The sequence below is a fragment of the Anoplopoma fimbria genome, chromosome 3, assembly GCF_027596085.1.
Source record: "Anoplopoma fimbria isolate UVic2021 breed Golden Eagle Sablefish chromosome 3, Afim_UVic_2022, whole genome shotgun sequence".
In the NCBI taxonomy this organism is placed as follows: Eukaryota; Metazoa; Chordata; class Actinopteri; order Perciformes; family Anoplopomatidae; genus Anoplopoma; species Anoplopoma fimbria.
In genome coordinates, this window is record NC_072451.1 from 23,461,746 (window position 1) to 23,485,094 (window position 23,349).

General features: G+C 39.6%; 2 protein-coding genes across 2 annotated transcripts; both read left to right on the forward strand.

Annotated features, from left to right (window-relative positions):
- Nucleotides 1-1,874: 1,874 nt before the first annotated feature.
- LOC129088978 (pyroglutamyl-peptidase 1-like) lies at nt 1,875-5,382 on the forward strand. Its single transcript, XM_054596274.1, has 5 exons — nt 1,875-2,006; nt 2,497-2,549; nt 2,755-2,871; nt 2,985-3,217; nt 4,343-5,382. The coding sequence occupies exons 1-5, from the start codon at nt 1,976-1,978 to the stop codon at nt 4,557-4,559; spliced, it is 651 nt and encodes a 216-aa protein (XP_054452249.1). The 5' UTR covers nt 1,875-1,975; the 3' UTR covers nt 4,560-5,382.
- A 2,038-nt stretch (nt 5,383-7,420) lies between these two features.
- LOC129115663 (regulator of nonsense transcripts 1-like) lies at nt 7,421-22,311 on the forward strand. Its single transcript, XM_054626979.1, has 24 exons — nt 7,421-7,656; nt 8,791-8,927; nt 9,381-9,470; nt 10,371-10,538; nt 10,659-10,839; nt 11,478-11,639; nt 11,849-11,933; nt 12,063-12,161; nt 12,651-12,759; nt 13,200-13,359; nt 13,603-13,721; nt 13,851-14,015; nt 14,398-14,512; nt 14,745-14,888; nt 15,029-15,242; nt 16,326-16,443; nt 16,685-16,841; nt 17,423-17,565; nt 17,763-17,937; nt 18,210-18,291; nt 18,541-18,702; nt 18,786-19,054; nt 19,345-19,464; nt 19,841-22,311. Exons 1-23 carry the CDS (start codon nt 7,492-7,494, stop codon nt 19,459-19,461), a joined length of 3,336 nt encoding a protein of 1,111 aa, XP_054482954.1. The 5' UTR covers nt 7,421-7,491; the 3' UTR covers nt 19,462-19,464; nt 19,841-22,311.
- Nucleotides 22,312-23,349: the final 1,038 nt, after the last annotated feature.

The window sequence follows — 23,349 nt, forward strand, 5'->3', positions numbered from 1 at the left end:
TCTCTAGAAAAAAGGGAAGGAAACATTGACAGGAGAATGGGGAAACCATGTGTTTTCTGTGATTGAAAGTAGCATTTGGAAATTGGTTAAATGGCTGGTGGATCCTGAGCTATCTCAGTGTCTTCATTTATACAATTTGTTCCATAATAGTTGCACAGATTTAAGTTTCACAAATATTATTCATAAGGCTGTGAGATAGCAGGCATTTAAATATATGTATTCCTTCTAATGAAATTAAGAAGTACACTATTACAGAAGAAATGAAACATTTTAAGATAGGAGTAATTGATTAAAATAGAATAGAATAATAAAATAGAGCAGTGTATAATAGAATATAGCATTATAGAGGAGCACAGGAAAGAATAGAAGAGAATATAAAATAAACTGAATAATACAAAAGTGAACATAATAGAATGTAGTAGAACATTGTATAGTAGAGCATTAAAAATAAAGAATGTAATGAAATGTTATAAAATAGAATACAACAGAATAGAAAAAGAACAGGTTAATGTAAACCATGATATAAAAGGACATTATATGATAGAATAGAGAGCATTATACAATAGAATCGTGCAGAACAGAAAATAGTATAATATAATAGGTTATTATAGAATAGAGAGAAATTAAAAGAGACAAATATAGCATACATCAAGTATGTTTTGTATAAGGCACTTAGTCTGGCCCTGTGATGGAAACAGGACTATTGTTATTCTGCCCAAACACAGCGAGGACGTCAGCAGACTGTCTGCATCAGCACCACGGAGCAGAGAGGGCATCATTAGTTTCCATGGCAACGCTGACATAGCAAGTGACGCAGGCGAGATAGAGGGAGGAAGGTGAACGGGTTGAGGGAAGAGAGGGGGCTGTTAGCGTCTGCAGTGCAGGTTGTGTAGGTGGTTGGTGGAGGTGTAATAGTGTGTTTGTGATGTGTTTCAGAGGCAGAAATCAATGTTGATTCTGTTACTGTAGAGGCATGAATGAGAGACATTTGTTTGAAACATTAACCACAAAAGACTCTTCCAAGAAAAAAAAATAAATCTCCACCCTATGGAGAGCATATTTTCTTCGGTGTGCCAGTGTGGAGCCACATAGGGTGCAGTGTCCAGAATGTGTGAGTCATTTCGCAACAAGGGTGTGGACGGCACCGCCAATGAAAAAAAAATCGCTGTTGGGCGATATTAGATTAGCTGTGCCTTCATGAAAAAACCAACTGGGAAGAACGTTTGTCCTCTAAACTCAGGTAATGGAGTGTGTCAGAGGTTGTGTAAGATACAAATTCTCCTTCCGCAGCCAGAGAAGTGTCCTTTGACTTGAACTCCCCCGGGATAAGCTAACAGGCCTCGCATGTTCAGCAACGCCCTGTGTCACTCTCACGCTGTTACACTGCTTACATTCACACCTGGGAGCTACCCATTAAAACCACTAAGCAGCTCAACTGGAGCAGCTGGTTGGGGGTTAAATGCTTTATAGGCTGTCTCAACGGTTCTCATTGATGGAGGGGAGGTTGTTTTTCATTGACTTCAGCTGGCCACTCACGAGGCGGCTTCTCTAACGTTTAATCTGTGAATGCAGTGCAGATGCTCGGTTTTCATTTTCAGCACACACATGTCTTGAATTACATTCTATTGCATTACAACAGTTGGATTAAAACGATCAGTTTTCATCTTCTCCTGTCCTCTTTCCAAAAGTGTCTTGTGCTGCATGTTGAAGAAATACAAATTCACGAGTCCTCCTTTGTTGGTTTTTCTTTCACTTCTTAGCCAAAGGCATTACTGTAGGATGAACTGATGTTGACATTTTCATGCCCATACAGTAGATGGCAGTATGATCCATCCACATTTGGTATGTCACTTCCTTTCAGCCTTTAACCAGAAGAAAACAACAGCAAGCGCAGACAATCCTGGGATTTTTGTTTGGGAAATTTGATCAGCTTATTATACATCTATGACATTTCTTGTCATAACAACCAAGGATAATGGCCAATAAGAAGAAAGTAATAGTAACAGGTGAGAGGTTTTAATTGGTAAGAGGACTGGAGAAGACAAATGTGTCTTAAAGGATTTCTTTATTGTCAATACAGTCCTGTTGCAGCTTTTTAAGTTTTCTGCTTGTGAGCTGCATTTTAATGGTTGTGTTCATATTGTTAATATGTAATGACATTGAGGTCTTGCAGAGTGTAATGCTGCTGTCAGGAAAGTAGGGATTTGGTGTGCTTGTTTTAGATAAGGAATCAAAGATTTTCTTCTGTAGGAGACTGAATAACAATATATGTAAAAAAACATTTTGCTGCTTAACTGCAGGAAAAATAATAATTCAGTGCCTCTGCTACCACTACAATTAATGTTTAACTTGCAACCTTTGGACTTTTTTTCATTAAGAGTCCTTTTTTACATTCACCCTTATCACCTATGTTCAAAAAAGATAAGCATCTATACTGACTTAATTATTTACTAGGCTGCACTGTCTCTCTTTATTTTGCTGCTCTTTTCTATGCAGGTTTTGAGCCTTTTGGAAAGCATGCAGTAAACGCCAGCTGGGTGGCAGTACAGGTAATCATTATCCAGGTTGTCTGTTTTTAACAAAGGTGCCAGTTAAGGACTTAATCTAAATATGACATTTAAATAGGGGAGTCCATTTTAAATTAGTAAAATGCAGTTTTTCCTCACCTTATTTAGGGTTTGTCATTTTGTTTAATTTTTTGGCATTTTAAACCCTTTAAGACTGCAATTAATTATATATCTTTCCTGCGCTCAGGAACTGGAGCGATTGGGGTTGGGTGAAGCAGTAGACCTTCATGTGTGTGAGATTCCTGTTGAATACCAGGCTGTTCAGGGCCTACTGCCATCTCTGTGGAAAGAGCACCAGCCACAGGTATATAATACAATACATGATACTGAACATGGAAAACCCATTTTTCATTCAAAGGTTGTTAAAATCCATCAATCAATAAAAAAAACCTCTGTCTTATGGGGTCCTTTGAGCAGCTGGTGGTCCATGTCGGTGTTTCCGGGTTAGCCACCACTGTCACTCTGGAGCAGTGCGGCCACAACAAGGGTTACAAACGCCTGGACAACTGCAGCTTCTGCCCAGCGTCCCAGTGCTGCATGGACAGCGGCCCCGACTGCATACACTCTGTACTGGACATGGATACAGTCTGCGAAAGGGCCAATAACTCCGACCTCGAGGTCACTATTTCTGTATCTAAGGATGCTGGAAGGTCAGTGATGTGATTTAAACATGCACACACTACTTGTCATAGTAGGAAAAGCCCAGGTGATACTAATAACATAAGTGATGGTGATTTGTTATTTAAGTGTCTAAGTAAGCCATGACAGTGTTCCAGTGAGACAACAAGCACAATAGGCCTTTTTTACAGCAGCAATTTGGACATGTCATGGTGGGGAAAACACATGTGTTATTAATAAAATGAATGATGGTCCCGTTCTATTCAGTGTGTCACAGCCATTTCAGTGAGCCAGCATGCACAACATCGGGGCAGTGGCCCTTAATGGAATTAATTGATGTTTTTAATTACACCTGTGTATACCTTGCAATGACATGTCAACATGACTGCTGTGAAAATGCCCCTATGAATTACAGCAGCTGAATGGAATTCACCGTCGTTAATTTCAATATTTTCATGTCAAAATTTCTGCTATAAAAAAGACCTCAAATTAAAGCAAAAATGTAAATTAAACTAAAATTGTGTGTAGCTCTATTTTAAAATGAAAAAATAGAAAGGAAGTTAAATAAATGAAAAACATAAGTTAGTTAAATTAAGTCTGTGGTAAAACCACATGATCATTAATAACAGTAATGTTACTATTGTTATTCTGTATACAGGGAAATATATTAGTATGATGCAGTAAATGATAACATAATTCCCTACAGTCAGCCAATTAAACATTGCATAGCCTCTATTTTCATGCCTGTTCTGAATAAGACCATAAACTTGTAATGTATGTACTTGTAATGACAAAATGTTTAGAGGTCTGTTTATTCTATATTAAATATACAATACAATTTTGTGTCTTAGCTTTTTGGTCCGTGGAATCTGGTTTTAAGTAACTGTTCTACCAACATCTTTCACTCATAGATATCCAGGCCTACTGTTACGAGTAGAGAGATGGTTTTACACTGAATACTTGCAAATGTGCATAATAATTGAGATTGTCTCATGACTCATTTTGAAATGTCTTGGAGTCTTAACAGCCTTTACTGTTTTGCCAAGTTGGCTCATAGCCTTTGGCACATGCAAACCCCTTTAACTCTCACTTCTGCTTGGCGAAGTAGAAATGTGATAATACAGACTTTACATAACCTGACATCCTTTTCTTGGCAGGTATCTGTGTGACTACACCTACTACACCTCTCTGTACTTGGGCCAGGGTCACTCTGCCTTCATCCATGTGCCTCCACTTGGAAAACCCTACAGCAGCCAGGAGCTGGGCAGAGCTCTTCAGGCCGTTATACAGGAGATGCTGAAACTGCTGGAACTGGATCACAAACACAACAAGCAATGCAATCACACACATCAACACCAGCATGAGCACATATGAGTTCTAGTGCAGGAAGCTAGCTCCAGGAATGAATGGCATTAATTTCACGTTTTTTTGGGGTCAAAAATAGGATAATTTGTCTAAATTGGGTGCTATATATTATATCAATGCCAATTGTAAACCATGTGTCGTATCTTTCAAATTTGTAGGTTTTACAAGTTTGACTATATCATCTGTTTATTGTAGAAATAGTCAGGGTCCATGCATGAATGGGTTTGAATGTTTGTGCAGGAGTAGTGGGCATCTGTAAGCATTGCTCATGTCTCTACAATTCTGCCTCTGATAAGACTGTGAAAATAGATGTCAAAAACATATATAAACGTACAAACATTGTATCTTGTGAAAGGGGGATTTATGTGACTATATAAAGATATAATACTAGTATTAACAAGGCAGTAGCTGAAACTTCAAGTTATATATGGTGATACAGTCTGGGAACATTTACGGTTACACTAACTGTTTAAGTCACATCATTCCCCTCTCACCTGTGAGTCTGTCCTCTCACTGTTTTTACATTTTTTTGTATTCTCCAGTCAGTATGATTTATGCTGTCATTGCTTGTGTTTGCACCAGAGATATGTCATAACTTTGAAATCACAGGAACATGAAGAAATGTACTGATTCACCCTTGTAATGATTTATTTTTCTCAGGGAATATGTGGCACACACAATCAATATTAAGTAATTTGATCAATTTAATGTGTCTGTCATTTGTAAGTAGTGCAGATTTGCGAGGCAAAGCAAGCTCAAAGCTTTGTATAATTAAAACACTTATTAAAGCACTTATTTTTTTATTTGTCCATGTCAGTGGGAAATCTTCAGTACAGTAATAAACATGATTTTGTACATTTTGTAATGAATTCTTTGGAGGGATAATATCAGTATATCATAAATGGCACTTTGACATTGATACAAATAACAACCTATTCTCACCTTTCTAATGCTCATATCTTGAATATCATGTCATATCATGTCATTTGATGTGTTACTCAAAAGACCACACCCATGAAAAAAATGTAATAAGTGAGTATCCTGTTAAAGCATTAAATGATCTATGATCACAAAGTGCCTTAGAAATTAGAATAGGCCTACTTTGAGACTCAACATTTGAAATGCCGATGTTGCCTTTATAATTTGTGTCTGCATTCAGTAATTCAGGTTTCTCTTCAAGTAAGCTCATGAAAAAAAAGTAACTTGTATGTGGCCATTGTTCAGATGAAAAGGCAAGGCTAGGCAAGACAAAAAGTTGAAAGGGATTACAGATGGATTAAGATGAAAAGACAACAGTAAATGTAGGTTTTAATTCTGTATTTTTATAGACTTTTGATGTCAGAAAGGCAGGTAGGTTTTAAGTCTGTTGTTAAGTTATTAAGATTTTTTGTGCAGTGAGATGTAAAACAGAATCAAGAAACTATCTACTGCTTTGTCCCGTGTAGTTTTCCTATTAATGCTATAATATTATATTTACCAACGTTCCTTGTGCAAGGTGAGGTACGCTCACACTGGGTGTAGTACATTCTTGTTCAACAGACCTGCTGAACTTGTTCTGACCTGACGGTTCTGTACAGAATAGAGTGAAAGGAACATGGTGTTGCTGAACTGTTTTTGTATATTGTCTCATAATAGGAGATTGGTTGAAAACTCTCACCAATGCATATTTAGTTCTACTCTTTGGTACAGGAGTAAAACCATTTATCACATCTCTAAACGTATAAAAAACTTATAAGATGAAACTTGAGGATTTAAAAGGGAGCCTCAGAGCTGTCCTAACATAGAGGGAGATGGTAAATGAGGACAATGTTCCGGCTGTGGACATTAAACAGAACAATTAGTTTAAAACACCAATGTTCCTCAAAGTCACTGACTGAATTAAAGTGTCATCTAAAGGATTGTAAACGGTCTAAAACTTAGCCAATGTTGTTATGTGTTAAATCTGAAAGTCTACCTGCTTCATATAAGTTCATAATTTAATTCAAAGATAAGATTCAGAATGATCCAGTGTAAAGCTGGACAAGAGTATAATGCACATCAGAAATCTGTTGTTTATTAGAATTTGTTTTTTTACTTACACATGTATACCTCTGGCATGATTTATGGGTGGATGTGTTCTGGCTTATTATATTATACAGTACCAGTCAAAAGTTTGGACACACCTTCTCATTCAATGGTTTTTCTTTATTTTTATTTGTTTCTACATTGTAGATTAATATTGAAGACATCCAAACTATGAAGGAACACATATGGAATTATGTGGTAAACAAACAAATGCTCAACAAACCAGAATATGTTTTATATTTTAGATTCTTCAAAGTAGCTGAATGAGAAGGTGTGTCCAAACTTTTGACTGGTACTGTATATGTTGTGTATACATTTCTAAAATATGTAATTTAATTCTATTTTTAACACACCCTTCCTAAAAAAAACTGGGCAGGGACAAAAAAATATGAACTCATTATGAAATTTAGAAGAACTAATTGGCAAGGCATCCAGTCTAACTATAGATCATTTACATTTTTGTCTTTTTTATAACTGAGCATTGACACTGTCCGAATAAACGAATAAAATAAAAAAAAATGAAAATCTTCATAACTCTTTGACTCAGTTTTTCCACATAGGTTGCACTTTATTTATTAATGGTTAGACAAATTAAATAACAGAGAGGGGACTTTTATGACCATTAAAATAAATCAACATCTCACAATAAAGTCGGCTCACGTATGTCTCCTTGGTTACCTACGGATGACTTACTTTAGGAGCTGTGAGGGAGGAGAGGAAACAAGACAAACGGGACGCAGCCGTAGTCGAGGCTCTCTCTGTCTCTCTCTGTCTCTCTCACCTCCAGTGGTTGTAGTTTTTCCCTCATCAACACTGTGTCTCAGTTATTCCGTCAACAGTGTGTGGAGTAGTCGTCGGTCATAACAGAGGCATAAACATGAGTGTGGAGGCGTACGGGCCGAGCTCTCAGACTCTGACGTTCCTCGACACCGAGGAAGCCGAGCTGCTGGGAGCGGACACCCAGGGCTCCGAGTACGACTTCACCGACTTCACCCTGCCGAGCCAGACCCAGACTCAAGGCCAGAGCCAGCTGGACCACCAGGTGTGTGTGTGTGTGGCTGTCGGTGTCTCCTCCTGTGTTGACACATGAGCTAACGTTAGCTAACAACACCGCTGGCTGCCTCCGGTTAGCACGATGACGCTCTCCATCAGTTACCATGCGTGGTCCTGTTAATTGGCTAGCTTAGCATGTTAGCTCACTGACAGCACAGCTAGCAGGACTTTACTGCCATGCAAAGCAAGAGTGTCAGGGGTGTGGCAGATCTGCCTCAAATGCCCATATTTAGACTAACTTTTACATGTACTAAATACTTGACACTGACAACAACAATCAGAGACCTGCAGCAACACATAGTTGGATACAGTCAGTGTGATGTTAGTGTCAACAAAGCTTTTGTTGATGTGACAGACAGCAAGACTTCAAGTGAGATACAGTACCAGTCAAAAGTTTGGACACACCTTCTCATTCAATGGTTTTTCTTTATTTTTATTTTTATTTTTTTCTACATTGTAGATTAATATTGAAGACATCCACACTATGAAAGGAACACATATGGAATTATGTGGTAAACAAACAAATGCTCAACAAACCAGAATATGTTTTATATTTTAGATTCTTCAAAGTAGTTGAATGAGAAGGTGTGTCCAAACTTTTGACTGGTACTGTATGTTGGTGGTATGTTATGGAATTTGAAGCAGCCTTTGAAATAAATGAGGAATGCAATGTAAAAGTCCAAATATAATGTATACATTGTAGATTAATATTGAAGACATCCACACTATGAAGGAACACATATGGAATTATGTGGTAAACAAACAAATGCTCAACAAACCAGAATATGTTTTATATTTTATATTCTTCAAAGTAGTTGAATGAGAAGGTGAGTCCAAACTTTTGACTGGTACTGTATATGACCACATAAGGCTTTATATATCTCTGTCTGTCAAATTTTTTGCACATCTTATTAGTTCACCTTATTAGTTCATCCCAAATAATGTTGACATTTAGTTTCAGTTCATACATGACATCTTTTAGTTTTTGAGATTTAAAATAAATAGGTTTTACTAAAAGTATAAGCAGTACAATTGCGAGAATTATTTCTACTGAAGATTTCACACTGACCGGGGCAAATCACAAAATATGTGTTTAAATAAGTGTTTTAATCTGTCTCCTCAGGTTAATGGCCCTGACGGCATACTACAGAATGGTGATGACCCTGTCATAAAAGCCAGTCAGCTGCTAGCAGAGTTGAACTTTGAGGAGGATGAGGAGGACACCTACTACACCAAGGATCTGCCTCTACATGCCTGCAGGTACTGTAAAAAAGATTGGACTGATGCCAAAGCTTGGGAAATAATCACTTGCTATGATTTTATCTCACATTGTTTTCATTTTTATTGCATAAAGTGTCCGTTTGCAGTGTTTAATGGTTGGTGTTATTTGATATAACTATATAGCCCCCTTCCTTACACTCGATTGAGTGTCAGTGGGTTGTGGGCATTTTCTTTTGACTATAATGTCTGCAGCTTGTCCGTCTCCAACTGACAAGTTGGCGGACAGCTGTTAGTTTGGCTGTGTCAAAAACATCCTGTTGAGTATTTCTGTCATCCCAGACATCCTCAGTTGCCTATATATATATATATATATATATATATATATATATATAATATATATATATATATAATATTCAATATTTTCAAAATTGTATTACTCTTAACAGTAGTGCTTTTTGTTTCTTATTTAATTTTGACTCACTTCTATTTTAGTTACTGTGGGATTCATGATCCAGCCTGTGTGGTATACTGCAACACCAGCAAGAAGTGGTTTTGTAATGGACGCGGAAACACATCCGGCAGGTAAGATACAGGGACTGATCAGGTTTTAATTGACCCCTCCCCATGTTGGTGTACTTAGCTAAATGAACTGAGAGAGTGTCATTTTATAGGTACAATATCATCACAGCAGGAGTTCTGTACACAGCGACTGTGATAAATAGTCTTTGTTGTGTTCAAAAGCTTTCGTCATAAATAAGGAAGTGTTTATGAGAAGTTCAAAACATAATTCAAAACATTATGTTTACTGCCTTTTGAGGGCTCTTTTAAGTAATTCAACCTAAGATAATCTTAATAAGATGAGTTTCTTCACTAGGTGCTCTTTTGAATCAGCCTTGTAATAAACCTGAAAAGATCAGCAAGATACTATTTATTTCTGTGAATGAGAGGAATGCCTATACACACCTGGTCTTCTCTTATTTAATGTTCAATTCATACAGAAACTGAACTTTGATGCATTATTGGTAATCAGTAATCAGTCATTTACAATGGAAGCTGCTTCATGCTCTGGTAGTTGTGAAATTATAGACTGTAGTTGGATAGCTTGAGACAAAATACATAGCAAAACATTTGGTAATAATGTGAACCCACTTATAACTACTAAATGTTTTGCTGAACTTGTATGATTGTGCGCTGGTTCTCTGTATTTGAAGCTCGTTTAGTAAACTCTTATTTAACAAAATATCTTATTTTTTTAAGGTTCAGAATTATACAATACGATACGATTTATCCTCAGTGCATTTTAGAGATATTTTTGCTATATTCTTGAGCAGTCATGTTTTATTTTGAGTTTGAATAAAATAAAAATGGTCAAGTCCTATGTGTTAGGACTTATAACTAATGTATAAAAACACCCTCATCCTAAACAGGACTGAAGTCTTTGGCATTTTCTCCTTGGGGTGCATTAATTCTCTTCACTTTTAGCCACATTGTAAACCACCTGGTGAGAGCAAAGTCCAAGGAGGTGACCTTGCATAAAGATGGCCCTCTGGGGGAAACAGTACTGGAGTGCTACAACTGTGGCTGTCGCAATGTCTTCCTTCTGGGCTTCATCCCTGCCAAAGCCGACTCAGTAGTGGTGCTACTGTGCAGGTAAGGGGGCTTTTTGTGTAGCTGACCATGCACACTGACCTTCCTGCTGATGGGGGCATTCAAGGAGAATACAGAATATCCCAGTTATTGTTGAACATTTGTGCTTTGGTTGTAACGCAGGCAGCCATGTGCCAGCCAGAGCAGCCTGAAGGACATCAACTGGGACAGCTCACAGTGGCAGCCTCTCATCCAGGACCGCTGCTTCCTGTCCTGGCTGGTCAAAATCCCTTCAGAGCAGGAGCAGCTCAGGGCTCGTCAGATCACCGCCCAGCAGATCAACAAGCTGGAGGAACTCTGGAAGGTATGGCAATGCAACTGTTGTAGCACACAATTGTCATTGTACTATGTAAATATTCTAGACCTGGATAACTTGAATTTGAGGATGGGTTGGGCTTATCTAAACAGCAAACCAGATATAGATGGGTTTTATGCATATAACTTTACTGCGTCTTCGCTGAGCTATTCTGCTTGTTTTACTTCCCTTTTCGTGCCTGTGTTTCTATTTTATGGTAGTTTACTGTTGTATACCTAACAGCATTTTGTTATTTATTTTCTATGTGCTCATTGGCCTTTTAACAGCCGACTTTTTAACTTGTCTTGTAGTAAAAGCCCAGATGTCGCTAATTACATTAACAATGGCTCTGTTCTATTAAAGTGCCCCAGTGATACATGACAGTGAGCCAGTATGCACCACACCAGTACCTGGAAACTGAGGCATCGATTTGGAATTCAGCCAACATTCAATGTGTTACTTACACCTGTGCTTTTGCTACTGTGGCACGTCAAAAACGTATTTTGTGAAAAACAATTGCTGAATAGGTCAAAGCTGGAATTAAGGAAATTTGAGCATATTAATAGAAACACGCTGCTCAACTACTCTCCATAATTTACACTTTCTCTCATCCTGTGTGATCGTGTGTGTGTGTTGCATTTTGGTAGGAAAATCCCACTGCAACATTGGAGGACCTGGAGAAGCCTGGTGTGGATGAGGAGCCCCAACATGTGCTGCTCCGCTATGAGGATGCGTACCAGTACCAGAACATCTTTGGTCCTCTTGTGAAGCTGGAGGCTGACTACGATAAGAAACTTAAAGAGTCTCAGGTAGGAAAAAAAATGAATTTATAAAGAAATGTTTTTTGTTTTTTATCCTACTTAAAGGCATGGTGAATTACTTTGTTCAAGTTGATATTCAGCTTTTTCCACTATTGTTTCTCATCCAAAAACTACACTTTTGTTGCTTAATTTTGAGTCAAGGTTGTTTCTGCTGTCATTTAAGCATTAGACATATATTTTAATGTCGCTTTAAACAGACTCAAGACAACATAACTGTCAGATGGGACTTGGGCCTGAATAAAAAGAGGATTGCTTATTTCAGTCTTCCCAAGACAGACTCAGGTGTGTATTTATGGTTTTGCTTTCACTTATAATGGTGTATCTTTTATTTTCTTCTTAAATGTAGCCTTTACTCCATGCAGTTACTTAATGGAGTCAAAAAAATTGTCCATGTCATCTGCTCTCCTGTAGACATGCGACTGATGCAGGGAGATGAAATTTGCCTGAGGTACAAAGGAGACCTGGCCGCTCCGTGGAAAGGCATCGGACATGTCATCAAGGTCCCCGATAGTATCCTTATGACTGTTACAATATCCATACTGTTTTCAATTTCAATTTCAAATGCCATGAATAAAATGTGTTTTTAGGAACATCTAGGGGCAGCTCTAGGGAACTACAACAATGCCTGCAAACTTGTGTTTTCCTTACAGTGGTTTTTGAAAGCAAATTCTATATTTAGGTTTTGCTTTCCACCTATAAGTTAATATGTCCAGTACTTGACAATAAGACCTGAGGCTGAATATCATCACAATTGTTGGCGCATGCATACCCCAGATGTCTACATTTAACGAAATGTATCAATAACTCCACCATAAAATACAAACTGACTCAGGTGAAGTGGGTCTACATTGTTTTAGCGAGTATTAAAAGCAAATGGTTTAAATGCCTTATTTTCAAAGATTAATTTATGTACTTAAGTCCTAAATTAACTGACTAATGGCTATCACATTACTCTTTGCTGCCAATGTTAGTTACTCCTTCCTTGACTTACTGTACCAGACTATGGTGATGAGATTGCCATAGAGCTAAGGAGCAGTGCCGGGGCTCCAGTGGAGATCCCACACAACTTTCAGGTCGACTTTGTGTGGAAGTCCACTTCCTTTGACAGGTATTCACTAGAAAAGCCACACACACTGTTGCCTTTTCTTTTGATATATGTGAGCAAAGCCTGAAACACAACTTTATGTATCAGTTAAATTCATCTTAAATTGAAAAATGTATTTTTTTTATCATGTCTGAGGGACAGTCAGTCATTTGGTTTCAATGGGAGCCAAAGTATACACACACGTCAAGATATTCCAGTATTGAACTGAGTGGCTACCGATCTATTTCCAGATTAAGTTTATGCAATATGCATATTTAGTATTGTAAAGTAGTCTGAGAGAGTCTGAAGCTTTTCAGTGTGCAATTAACATCTTTAATCAAACAATACTTTGGAACTGTAAATGAATACATTCATGCTTTCAGCAAATATTTTGGAGCAGTTGATTTTGGCAATGGTTTTACAGTTTATAACTTTATCTCGATAATCCCGTCTTCATCATCCAGGATGCAGAGTGCCCTGAAGACGTTTGCGGTGGATGAAACTTCCGTGTCTGGTTACATCTACCACAAGCTGCTGGGACATGAGGTAGAGGATGTGGTCATCAAGTGTCAGCTGCCCAAACGCTTCACTGCTCAAGGCCTGCCGGACCTTAACCACTCACAGGTAAATTAGAGAGACTGTAATCTCAGTGAGGGCTTGTCTATATATTTTCAGAAAAATTATACCTACCCTACATCACAGATCACACAAACAACATGACAGAGTCCATACACAGCTCACTCATGTCCCAAACCCCTATTGCCATCTCAAGTCCAAGAGTATAACTCTTTCATATAATGACTGTATTGAAGCATTTTTGGTCTTGTGCCCCCAGGGATCAAATCATTGTGGTTTGTTGTGATGCAGGTGTACGCTGTGAAGACAGTGCTGCAACGTCCTCTCAGTCTGATCCAAGGTCCTCCTGGCACAGGAAAGACCGTAACCTCTGCGACCATCGTCTACCACCTGGCCAGACAGGGCAACGGGTAAGACACGAGTCTTTCATTACTTTGTATGTATGTGCTGACACTATGATAACAATTACCATTTGGGTCAAATGTGACCTTTGACTCAACATGTGACTAAACATCTGTCTTTTGGGATATACCCTCCAGGCCAGTGCTGGTGTGTGCTCCCAGTAACATCGCCGTCGACCAGCTGACAGAGAAGATCCACCAGACAGGCCTCAAGGTTGTGAGGCTGTGTGCCAAGAGCAGGGAGGCTATCGACTCGCCTGTGTCCTTCCTGGCTCTGCACAACCAGACCCGTAACATGGACAGGTAACACATAATGGCTATTGATAATCATTTTGCAAGGCCATTTTTTTGTGTGTGGTGTACTATGAGTACTACTGTCAGATATGCATATTCCTGTATACACACCAGTCTAGAAATTTTTTTCTTTGAAAGACAAGAATATTTCCCAATTATAATGAATAACTTAAATTAGGGGTGGGTGGTATGTCCTGTTAGAGCGTACGTTGGTGTGAGTTTGTGCTGATATTGCGTAGCAACAAATGGAATTCCAGGAAGTACAAATATGATTTTTAGTTTAGTTGTCTGAAATAATTCCAGATTCATCAGTAACACACCTGGTTACAGATGTAAGTCTTTGCAGAGAAGCACATTGTTGAACTCACACTGTAATGATTCATACCTGCAGTATGCCAGAACTTCAGAAACTCCAACAGCTGAAGGACGAGACTGGAGAGCTTTCCTCCTCAGACGAGAAGCGCTACAGAGCTCTGAGACGCACCGCTGAGAGGGAGCTGCTTATGGTATTAAAACTGGTCTTACTGAACTCAAAGTGCTTCTAAATACTTTCCAGTTTCTGACATTACATCACCTTAGATTAAGCTATATTGTTATGTGCTTAATGTTTTTTACGCTTATCAGTTCAGGCACTCTGAAAAGAGTATGTGTCATGGTAATGGTTTATAAAAATCTTGTGCAACAAGTAATATTTCACTGTTCAATAACATGTCAACTTTTTTCCTTCACTTTTCCCAGAATGCCGATGTGATCTGCTGTACCTGTGTCGGGGCAGGGGATCCTCGTCTGGCCAAGATGCAGTTCCGCTCGATCCTGATTGATGAGAGCACCCAGGCCACTGAACCCGAGTGCATGGTGCCTGTGGTCCTGGGGGCCAAACAGGTAGGAGCTTCATAAGTGAAAGTAGATCTGGATGGTCTGTGTCATCACCCCTCCTCTTAAACTGCCGTCATTCCCAATTTGTTGGGTATACATTGTCCACAATTATTTATTTTTTTGTTTTGTTTACTTTTTTTCAACAGTTGATACTGGTGGGGGATCACTGCCAACTGGGCCCTGTGGTGATGTGTAAGAAGGCAGCCAAAGCTGGTCTGTCCCAGTCTCTGTTTGAGCGTCTGGTAGTTTTGGGGATCCGGCCAATCCGTCTGCAGGTCCAGTACCGCATGCATCCGGCCCTCAGCGCCTTCCCCTCCAACATCTTCTATGAGGGCTCTCTGCAGAATGGAGTCACTGCCGGTAAGATGAAAACAAACATTGTTTTGAATTCATTTTGTTAGACGGATCGCTTTTAAGCAGCCTTTGTGTATTTGTTTTCTTTGGGAGTGAAGCTTCTGGCTGCTTTCGAGTTTCTGAGTGCCTAGTTTTTTTGCAGGGGCCTCTGAAAAAGCTCTGTTTAAAAAGCTCAAAGCAGAAAAGCGCCCATCGTCATTTGTGGGTTTTTTTTCTTTCTCCAATCAGATAAATTCAGATATATGCCTTCTGTCGTGGCGACCATAACAAGTGGTTTGCATTAAGCTAACGTTCTTTCTATCTCAGGACTTAGAAATAGTCATAAGTCTATTTAGAGAATTTGTGGAGTACAGTTTTTACCAGGCCATTTTACTATGTTTTTTATTTGTAATGAGTCATCTGTGGTAATACATATTTACACATGAAGCCTGGAGCTGATCCTGTCTGTTTAATTCCACTCAGTGTACCGTATTTTCCGCACTATAGGGCGCACTGGATTATAAGGCGCACTGTCAATGAATGGTCTATTTTCGATCTTTTTTCATATATAAGGCGCACCGGACTATAAGGCGCATTAAGCGAAACAAAACAGTCAGTCAGTCAAACTTCCTCCACTTCCTACCATTGATTCATTAACGTTGAATTCTCTCGCAGCTGCTCTATTCCCATGTTCTACTGCGTGACTGACAGCCTTGAGTTTGAAGTCCGCGTCGTAAGCGTGTCTCTTGACAGGAGCCATGTTGGGTCCTTATACACACACACTGTGATATTATGGTGAAGCACAGTGTGTATTACTCCGCGACGCTCCTGACTACGGTGGCCGTGATGCTGCTGCGGTGCGGCTTTGTAGTTTACTAAGTCTACTAAAACATGTTGACAGAGCGCCGTGTACCACACAAAACCGCTTCGAGGTCAGTAAGCACAACCAGAATTAATCCATATATAAGGCGCTCCGGATTATAAGGCGCACTGTCGTTTTTTGAGAAAATTAAAGGCTTTTAAGTGCGCCTTATAGTGCGGAAAATACGGTACTTCCTGTAAATCAGCTACTCTAGTCCTGAGTCTAATCTGTCTTTGTCTCTTCTACAGGGGACCGTGTGAAGAAAGGCTTTGACTTCCAGTGGCCGCAGCCTGACAAGCCTATGTTCTTTTATGTCACCCAAGGCCAAGAGGAAATAGCCAGCTCTGGAACATCCTATCTCAACAGGTTTCAATCTTCTTGATCATTATGTTGACCTGAAATTTATGTTTGTCCTGCAATTTTATATTGAGCAATAAACCTGAAACAAGTCACTTCAGCCCTTGGCTCATACACATGCAGCCAGTGATGGCACATTTACTATGCTTAATCTTAAAAGATATCATGAAACTTTCTGTACAGTGTTTCAGTCAAGCATATTTAGCCTTTGTGCCATGGCAAATTATATAAAATGTTCTTGTCTATGCAGGACTGAGGCAGCCAATGTTGAGAAAATAACCACAAGGTTGCTGAAAGCTGGAGCAAAACCCAATCAGATTGGCATCATAACACCCTATGAGGGACAGAGGTCCTACTTGGTCCAGTACATGCAGTTCAGTGGCTCCCTCCATACCAAACTCTACCAGGTAAAGTAACTTATATATTTGCAGTTTAAATGTCGTATTGTATACTTCATCAGAAAAAGCTAAAGCGCTTGGATCCATGTGGGAGCCAAGTGTGTGTTGTAAAATAAAGTATGTGAAAGTAGAAAAAAAAATTTGGGCTAATTCATATCTTATCAATAATTTAGTCTTATCAACATAGTAGATTTGAGGGAGGACCTTCAGTATTTGGATCAAGGGGCATATTTAGTAAGCTACAGCTGTTATTTCAGTGTGCCAGATGCATATTGTATCACCATTGCACATATTCTGCTGCTATGTATGTATGTATGTATGTATGTATGTATGTATGTATGTATGTATGTATGTATGTATGTATGTATGTATGTATGTATGTATGTATGTATGTATGTATGTATGTATCCGGATCGGACTTGATATCAGCAGAAACCAAATATTAGAGGACTCGGATCAGGATCTGTGCCAGATTACTTTAAACAATATCATATTCGCGAAGAAAGCACAACCAAATTATTTAAAGGAAATATATTATCATAAATTATCACTCAGTTTTTTCCACTGATTTCTCATTGTTCTTCCTGTAGGAGGTGGAAATAGCCAGCGTGGATGCCTTTCAAGGCAGAGAGAAGGATTTCATCATCCTGTCCTGTGTGAGGGCCAATGAGCACCAGGGCATCGGCTTCCTCAATGATCCCAGACGTCTCAATGTGGCACTCACCAGGGCCAGGTAGGATTACACAAAATAAAACTAGTTTGCATAAGCCTGGGGGGGGCTCTGTCTAATTTAATAAATGTTTGGTTTTTGAATGTTTTTTTACACTGTGGTTTATTCCTTATTTCAGGTTTATTGTCATCACTGTTATTCCTACGCATCCTTCACTATAACTTTTAACCATTAAGTCATCCTCTGCTTTTGTCACGTAGGTATGGTGTGATTATTGTGGGAAACCCCAAGGCCCTGTCCAAGCAGCCTCTGTGGAACCACCTGTTGAACTACTACAAGGAGCAGAAGGTCCTGGTTGAAGGGCCCCTTAACAATCTGAGGGAAAGCCTCATGCAATTCAGCAAGCCCCGCAAGCTTGTCAACACCATCAACCCTGTGAGTTTTGTGTGTGTGTGTGTGTGTGTGTGTTTTATGTACACAGGGCATGTAGAACGCTGAAAGATGGGCTTCTTAACTGGGTCATGAATTTGTTATTTTCCGGCAGGGCATGTGAAGGATGTAGGATTCAATTCAAAATGTCGTTGTGCACTTAGAACAAGTACTTAAAAGAAAACAGGGTAATAAATCAGTGAACATGCAAGAAATAATGAAGCATGTCCTAAAAACACTCAAAATAGCACCGCTTGTTCTTTATTTATTTTTTGCAGGGGGGTCGATTTATGAGCACAGCCATGTATGATGCCAGGGAAGCCCTCATTCCTGGATCTGTTTACGACCGCAGCAGTAGCGGTGAGACATTTTAAACAAAACACTGATTTTTATTTCAAATGTTAAGTTATGTTTTACTATAAAACAAAGGACATGTACCGTATCTGCTTTAGTAGTCCATTGCAAACAGGTTGAATGTGCTTACTTAAACATCTCAAAAACAGAAACAAAGGTCAATGTTTTTGGACAGGTGTGCAAAAAAACTAGGTCTGAACACCACCATATAATTTAAAAGGAAGTATAATTAACTTGTCCTTCTTTCCACTACAGGACGTTCGTCCAATATGTATTTTCAGACCCACGACCAGATTGGTATGATCGGCACAGGCCCCAGTCCCATGACTTCCCTGAACATCCCCATCCCCTTCAACCTTGTGATGCCCCCCATACCTCCACCTGGGTACATTGGTCAGGTCAATGGACCCTCTGCAGGTGACTAAGACATAAAACTACTAATAGTAAGTGTGGAGTTCTTAAAGGCCTACATGTTGAGTTAAAGCTACTATGACCTCCAGGTCGTGGTGGAGGAATGAAAGGCAAGGCAGGCAGTGGAGGAGGAGGCGGGACTCGAGGTGGGCGTCAAAGAAACCGCGGCAACATGGGAAACCACAGTGGAGGAAATGGAGGAGCAGACCGGCATGGAGGCCACATGAGTGGAAGCCAGGCCAGCCAGGATCTGGGCTCCCAGCCCTTCTCCCAGGGGCCTCTGACGCAGGGCTACATCAACATGAGCCAGCCGTCTCAGATGAGCCAGCCCGGACTCTCCCAGCCTGAACTCTCACAGGTTTGTTCACTGAGAATAAATCTCAATGATTAATTTAGTATAAAATATATTTTATGAAGTGCTAAGTACATGCTCTTTATGAAGCAAACTTTTTGTAGTCTGTTTATTCATGGAAATAAGTACCTAATGCCAGGGCTGTTAGCACATATATTCCAAGTGTTTCTTCAGGTTTCCTCTTCAAATAAAGACTTCTTCATTTTGTCCAAAACCACTTATTCCCTTTCTGCCTGGAAAGAAATGAAGAAGTAACTGTTGACCATCCTCTTTCACTGTTGTTTGTCCCATTATAGGACAGTTACCTAGGAGACGAGTTCAAGTCCCAGATTGATGTGGCTTTGTCCCAAGACTCCACCTACCAGGGGGAGCGGGCCTACCAACACGGTGTTACTGGACTGTCCCAGTACTAGACTGTAAGTAATTCCATAGTGGACTAAAAGTAACATGACTCATTGACATTGAAGGAGGAGTTTGACATTTTAGGAAATATGCTAATTCACCTCTTTGCCAAGAGTTAAACAGATGAGAGCATTAATACCACTTTGTGCTTAGATTGTTACCCCAAGATTTCTGAACTAGTGTGCTAAACTAATCTACCTGGCTGCTCGCTCCAGCCTTATATTTACTAAATGGACACGAGAGTGGTATGGATCTTCTCATTTAACTATTTGCAAGAAAGACAATAAGGCGTTTTCCAAAACATAAAACTGTTTCTTTGAATAAAAAGTTTATTTTATTATATTTTGAAAAGTTTTGAAAGCAAATTAATTTCTGTATACATATTTTCAGGTTGCTGGAAAGGAGCTAGGCCCGTGTGAAGCTTAGTTCAATGGCAATTTATTCTGGGTAATAAAAAAAAAAAAGAACAAACATGGATACCCGTTTTCCACTGCTACAACCGAAGCACCACTGTGTGAAAGTAACAGGAAAGAGACCGTGAGAAACCAACCAATCACAAGAGTGAGAGCAACAATGGGAGTAGAGCTGGACAGGAAGAGAGCAAGAGACGAGAGAGTGTCAGGCTGGTGGAGGAGAGAAGGCTCTGCTGCTCACACGCGAGAACATGGCGAAGGAGAAAACTGTCGTTGACGGAGCAGCGCAGTCGGAGAGGCAAGACCTTCGACAGGTCGAGGAGGCTGGAAGGTCCGAAACGATTCTGGAGGGGGGGGAAGGGGATGGTTGACTGTGTCATCTTGTCCATCGGGCGCCCCTGAACCCTCTGGGATCTCCAGGCGGTATGATTGGGAATCTTGCTCCAAAAGCTGAGAAAGATGGAGAAAAGGTGTCTCACACAAATGTCCTCCAAGCTAACTCAACAGGACGCCTTCTGTGACTTGGAGAGAGAGAGAGAGAGAAAACAAAAGGGGACACAACTCTTGAAGCAGTTGATATGGCAACTAATAAACTCAAAGCTTGAATTGAGGCTCTGCATTTGATCACATCTAAGCATCCAGGAGAGAAGAGTGTAAAAACACTGTTTGGCTTTTCAAGTGAACTCAAAAGTGCTTGTGGTGTTGTGCCTCAAAGAGATCAAATGAAGTATGAGGATCACATAGCCACGGATCATTCGCTTTTCTTTCTCAGCTATGAGTTAGAAAGTTTTCATTGAGGTAATCTGTAATGCAAGCTAGTCTAGTTGGCCGTCTTTCAAGGCAGGTTTTCAAGGTGGTATGCATAGAACAAGTGGTGGAATTAGCTTTTAAAAACATAAATGTAAAAGGAATAACATCTTTGTCTCCAGATCTGAGGAGGTGAGCTCCAAAGATAGAGTATAGTGAGACAATTTTGTTTTTGTTCTTCTAAGTACTACAAAAGAGTGAAAGTGAACACCATAACCAGCTTATAACTGAATGAAGCTGCCATTCTTCTCTGCTGACCCTTAAGCCACTAAAGCTAGCAGACCGAGATCATCTTGAGCGTAACTAGCAAAATGCATCATATAAGTAAATTAAGAGGGAAGTTATTCTCAAAGACCCCTTCTCCAAAAGTTAAAAAAAACATGCATACATGAGATTATTTATGTGCATGTTAAGCACCTGATTGTTACAGTACAGTGAAATAAGAAATCACTTTTATGAAAGAAATCATGACCTGGAGTTTTCCTGCCCATTGAGTACATAACACGACTACTCGGTACGAAGGGTGGTGAAAACTTTTAAAGGCCCATCTCAATAATGTGTTAAAGAAAAAACGTTATCAAAGATTTCCCCATGTACGATGATAGTGATTGATATGTTACATTTCTGAAGGCCCGATGATTACATCTCAAGAGGTTGCACGTTGTACATGCACTGTGAAATTTGACCGAAAACCTCTTGAGACACTATGACCCAAGTTTAACATTGTGGTCTTCCCCTATTTATTTATTTATTTATTTTAAAAAATGTGGACCTTTGTTGTCCTAAAATAAATATAACTTATAATATAAAAATGTGAAACTGTCACAAGTATTAGTGCATCATGTCAAGGGCTGAACAGTTAGTTCTATAACTTTGATAAACATTAGGGACCTTAGTGTTCTAGTTTCGCCTGCATATGTTGTAAGTTCTCATTTCACATACTAGTGACTTCTCCATGAAGTTGTTTTTTTCAGTATCTGATTTTCTTATGAGGTGTAATAACTACTTACCGTACCTCTGACCTAAAGCTGGTTTGAATAAGCTCAACATCACTTCATAAATGCTTTTACAGAGCACTTGCTAAAAAGGAGCTCAGAATGACAGAGGAAAACAAACAGCCACAGGGATTTCTATACATTTCTGAAAAGACGCGTCACTAACGAGCTATTTAGGTACTTTAATTCCCACAATAATTAATTACTAACCAAAGCAGGTCAGGTTTTGGCCAACTTCAGCTGTGTAGATGGTACATCTTACTGCATAGGACACATCAAATTATTTATACCCCTTTTCTCAATGAATTTTTATGTAGAGAAGTATCTGTTTAGACTCTAAATGTATGTAACATCCTATTTGGATAAGATCGTTACTAGCTAGATGCACCCATTTGTTGACATATTTAAAGTCTAACTCAGTCTTTTGAGGAAGATAGAAAAATACCAATAATTGACGACCACATCTCTCACCAACACACGTACAGTAGTTTGTGCATGTCCTGTGACTTTAGGGTAACTTTTTGAGTTGGATTTTTTTGCTATGAAAGTCTTTGTTTGGTCTATTTTGCTGTTTAGAACTGAAGTGAAAAAGTTTTGTCCCTGCACTATTTTGTATGTCTGCTGATTGATGTTAGTAGTAATACAATTATGCTCACTAAGATTCTCCTGTTGATAATTTGGGAAAATTAAAGTTTGCTTTTTTTTTTGCTCTTTCAGCTTGACTTCACTGTTGTGTTTCTGATTTGTTTTTAACTCATGATGCAGATGGATTGACTGAAACACTTGTAGTTATAGAAATGTCTGATATTAGGAAGTACTACCCGGAGCCTTCCTCGTAGCACTTATGGCACTCGTATTAGTTGTTGCACTTACTGTATTCGTATCAGTTCGCTGCACTTATTGAATTTGTATTTGTTTACTGCACTTATCCTATTCGTAGTAGTTTGTAGCACTTACTATATTCGTATTAGTCTGTTGCAATTATTGTTTTCGTAGTAATTTGCCTCTGCACTATACTTTTGCTCTGGTTTATGCTTTAAGATGCTTGTTTAAGAAAGGAGATGCACTTATGACTTCTGGTGACTAGTAGTTCTCTTGAATACCTATGTTGAATACACTTCCTGTAAGTCGCTTTGGATAAAAGCGTCTGCTAAATGACTGTAATGTAATGTAATGTAATATTAAAAAAACACCATTGTATGCCAGCTGCAGTCCTAAATGGGTTGTAGTATGATTCTTTAGAAGTCATTCTAGGTCGTGACTTTTCCTTCGGGACTATGTTTCATTAAGCCTCCAGACTGCAGACCTATAAGATCCAGTTTGCAGTATGCACACATGCATGGCAGGTTGACACAGTTTCCCTGCTCCACCGCTTCGTGCAGCTGTAGAGCCAGCAGGTGGTACTCTACCGTCGGCTGTGTCCCGACTGTTGAATGCGTTCAGCCGGGTTGGTTTGAAGAGCTGAAAACTGGGAGGAGATGGACACACGACGGACACCTCACTCACCGAGGTAAGCAGCTTAGCCTCCGCCGGGTTGTGACTCTCCGGGCTCCGCAGAGGTGACCGGTGGTCGCCGGTGGTGGCCGGGACAGGGCGGTGCGGGCCTGCTGCAGTGAACCTCCTCCTCCTCCTCCACCTCCTCCTCCACCTCCTCCCCTGGAGAATAAAGCATCTGGGAGCTCAG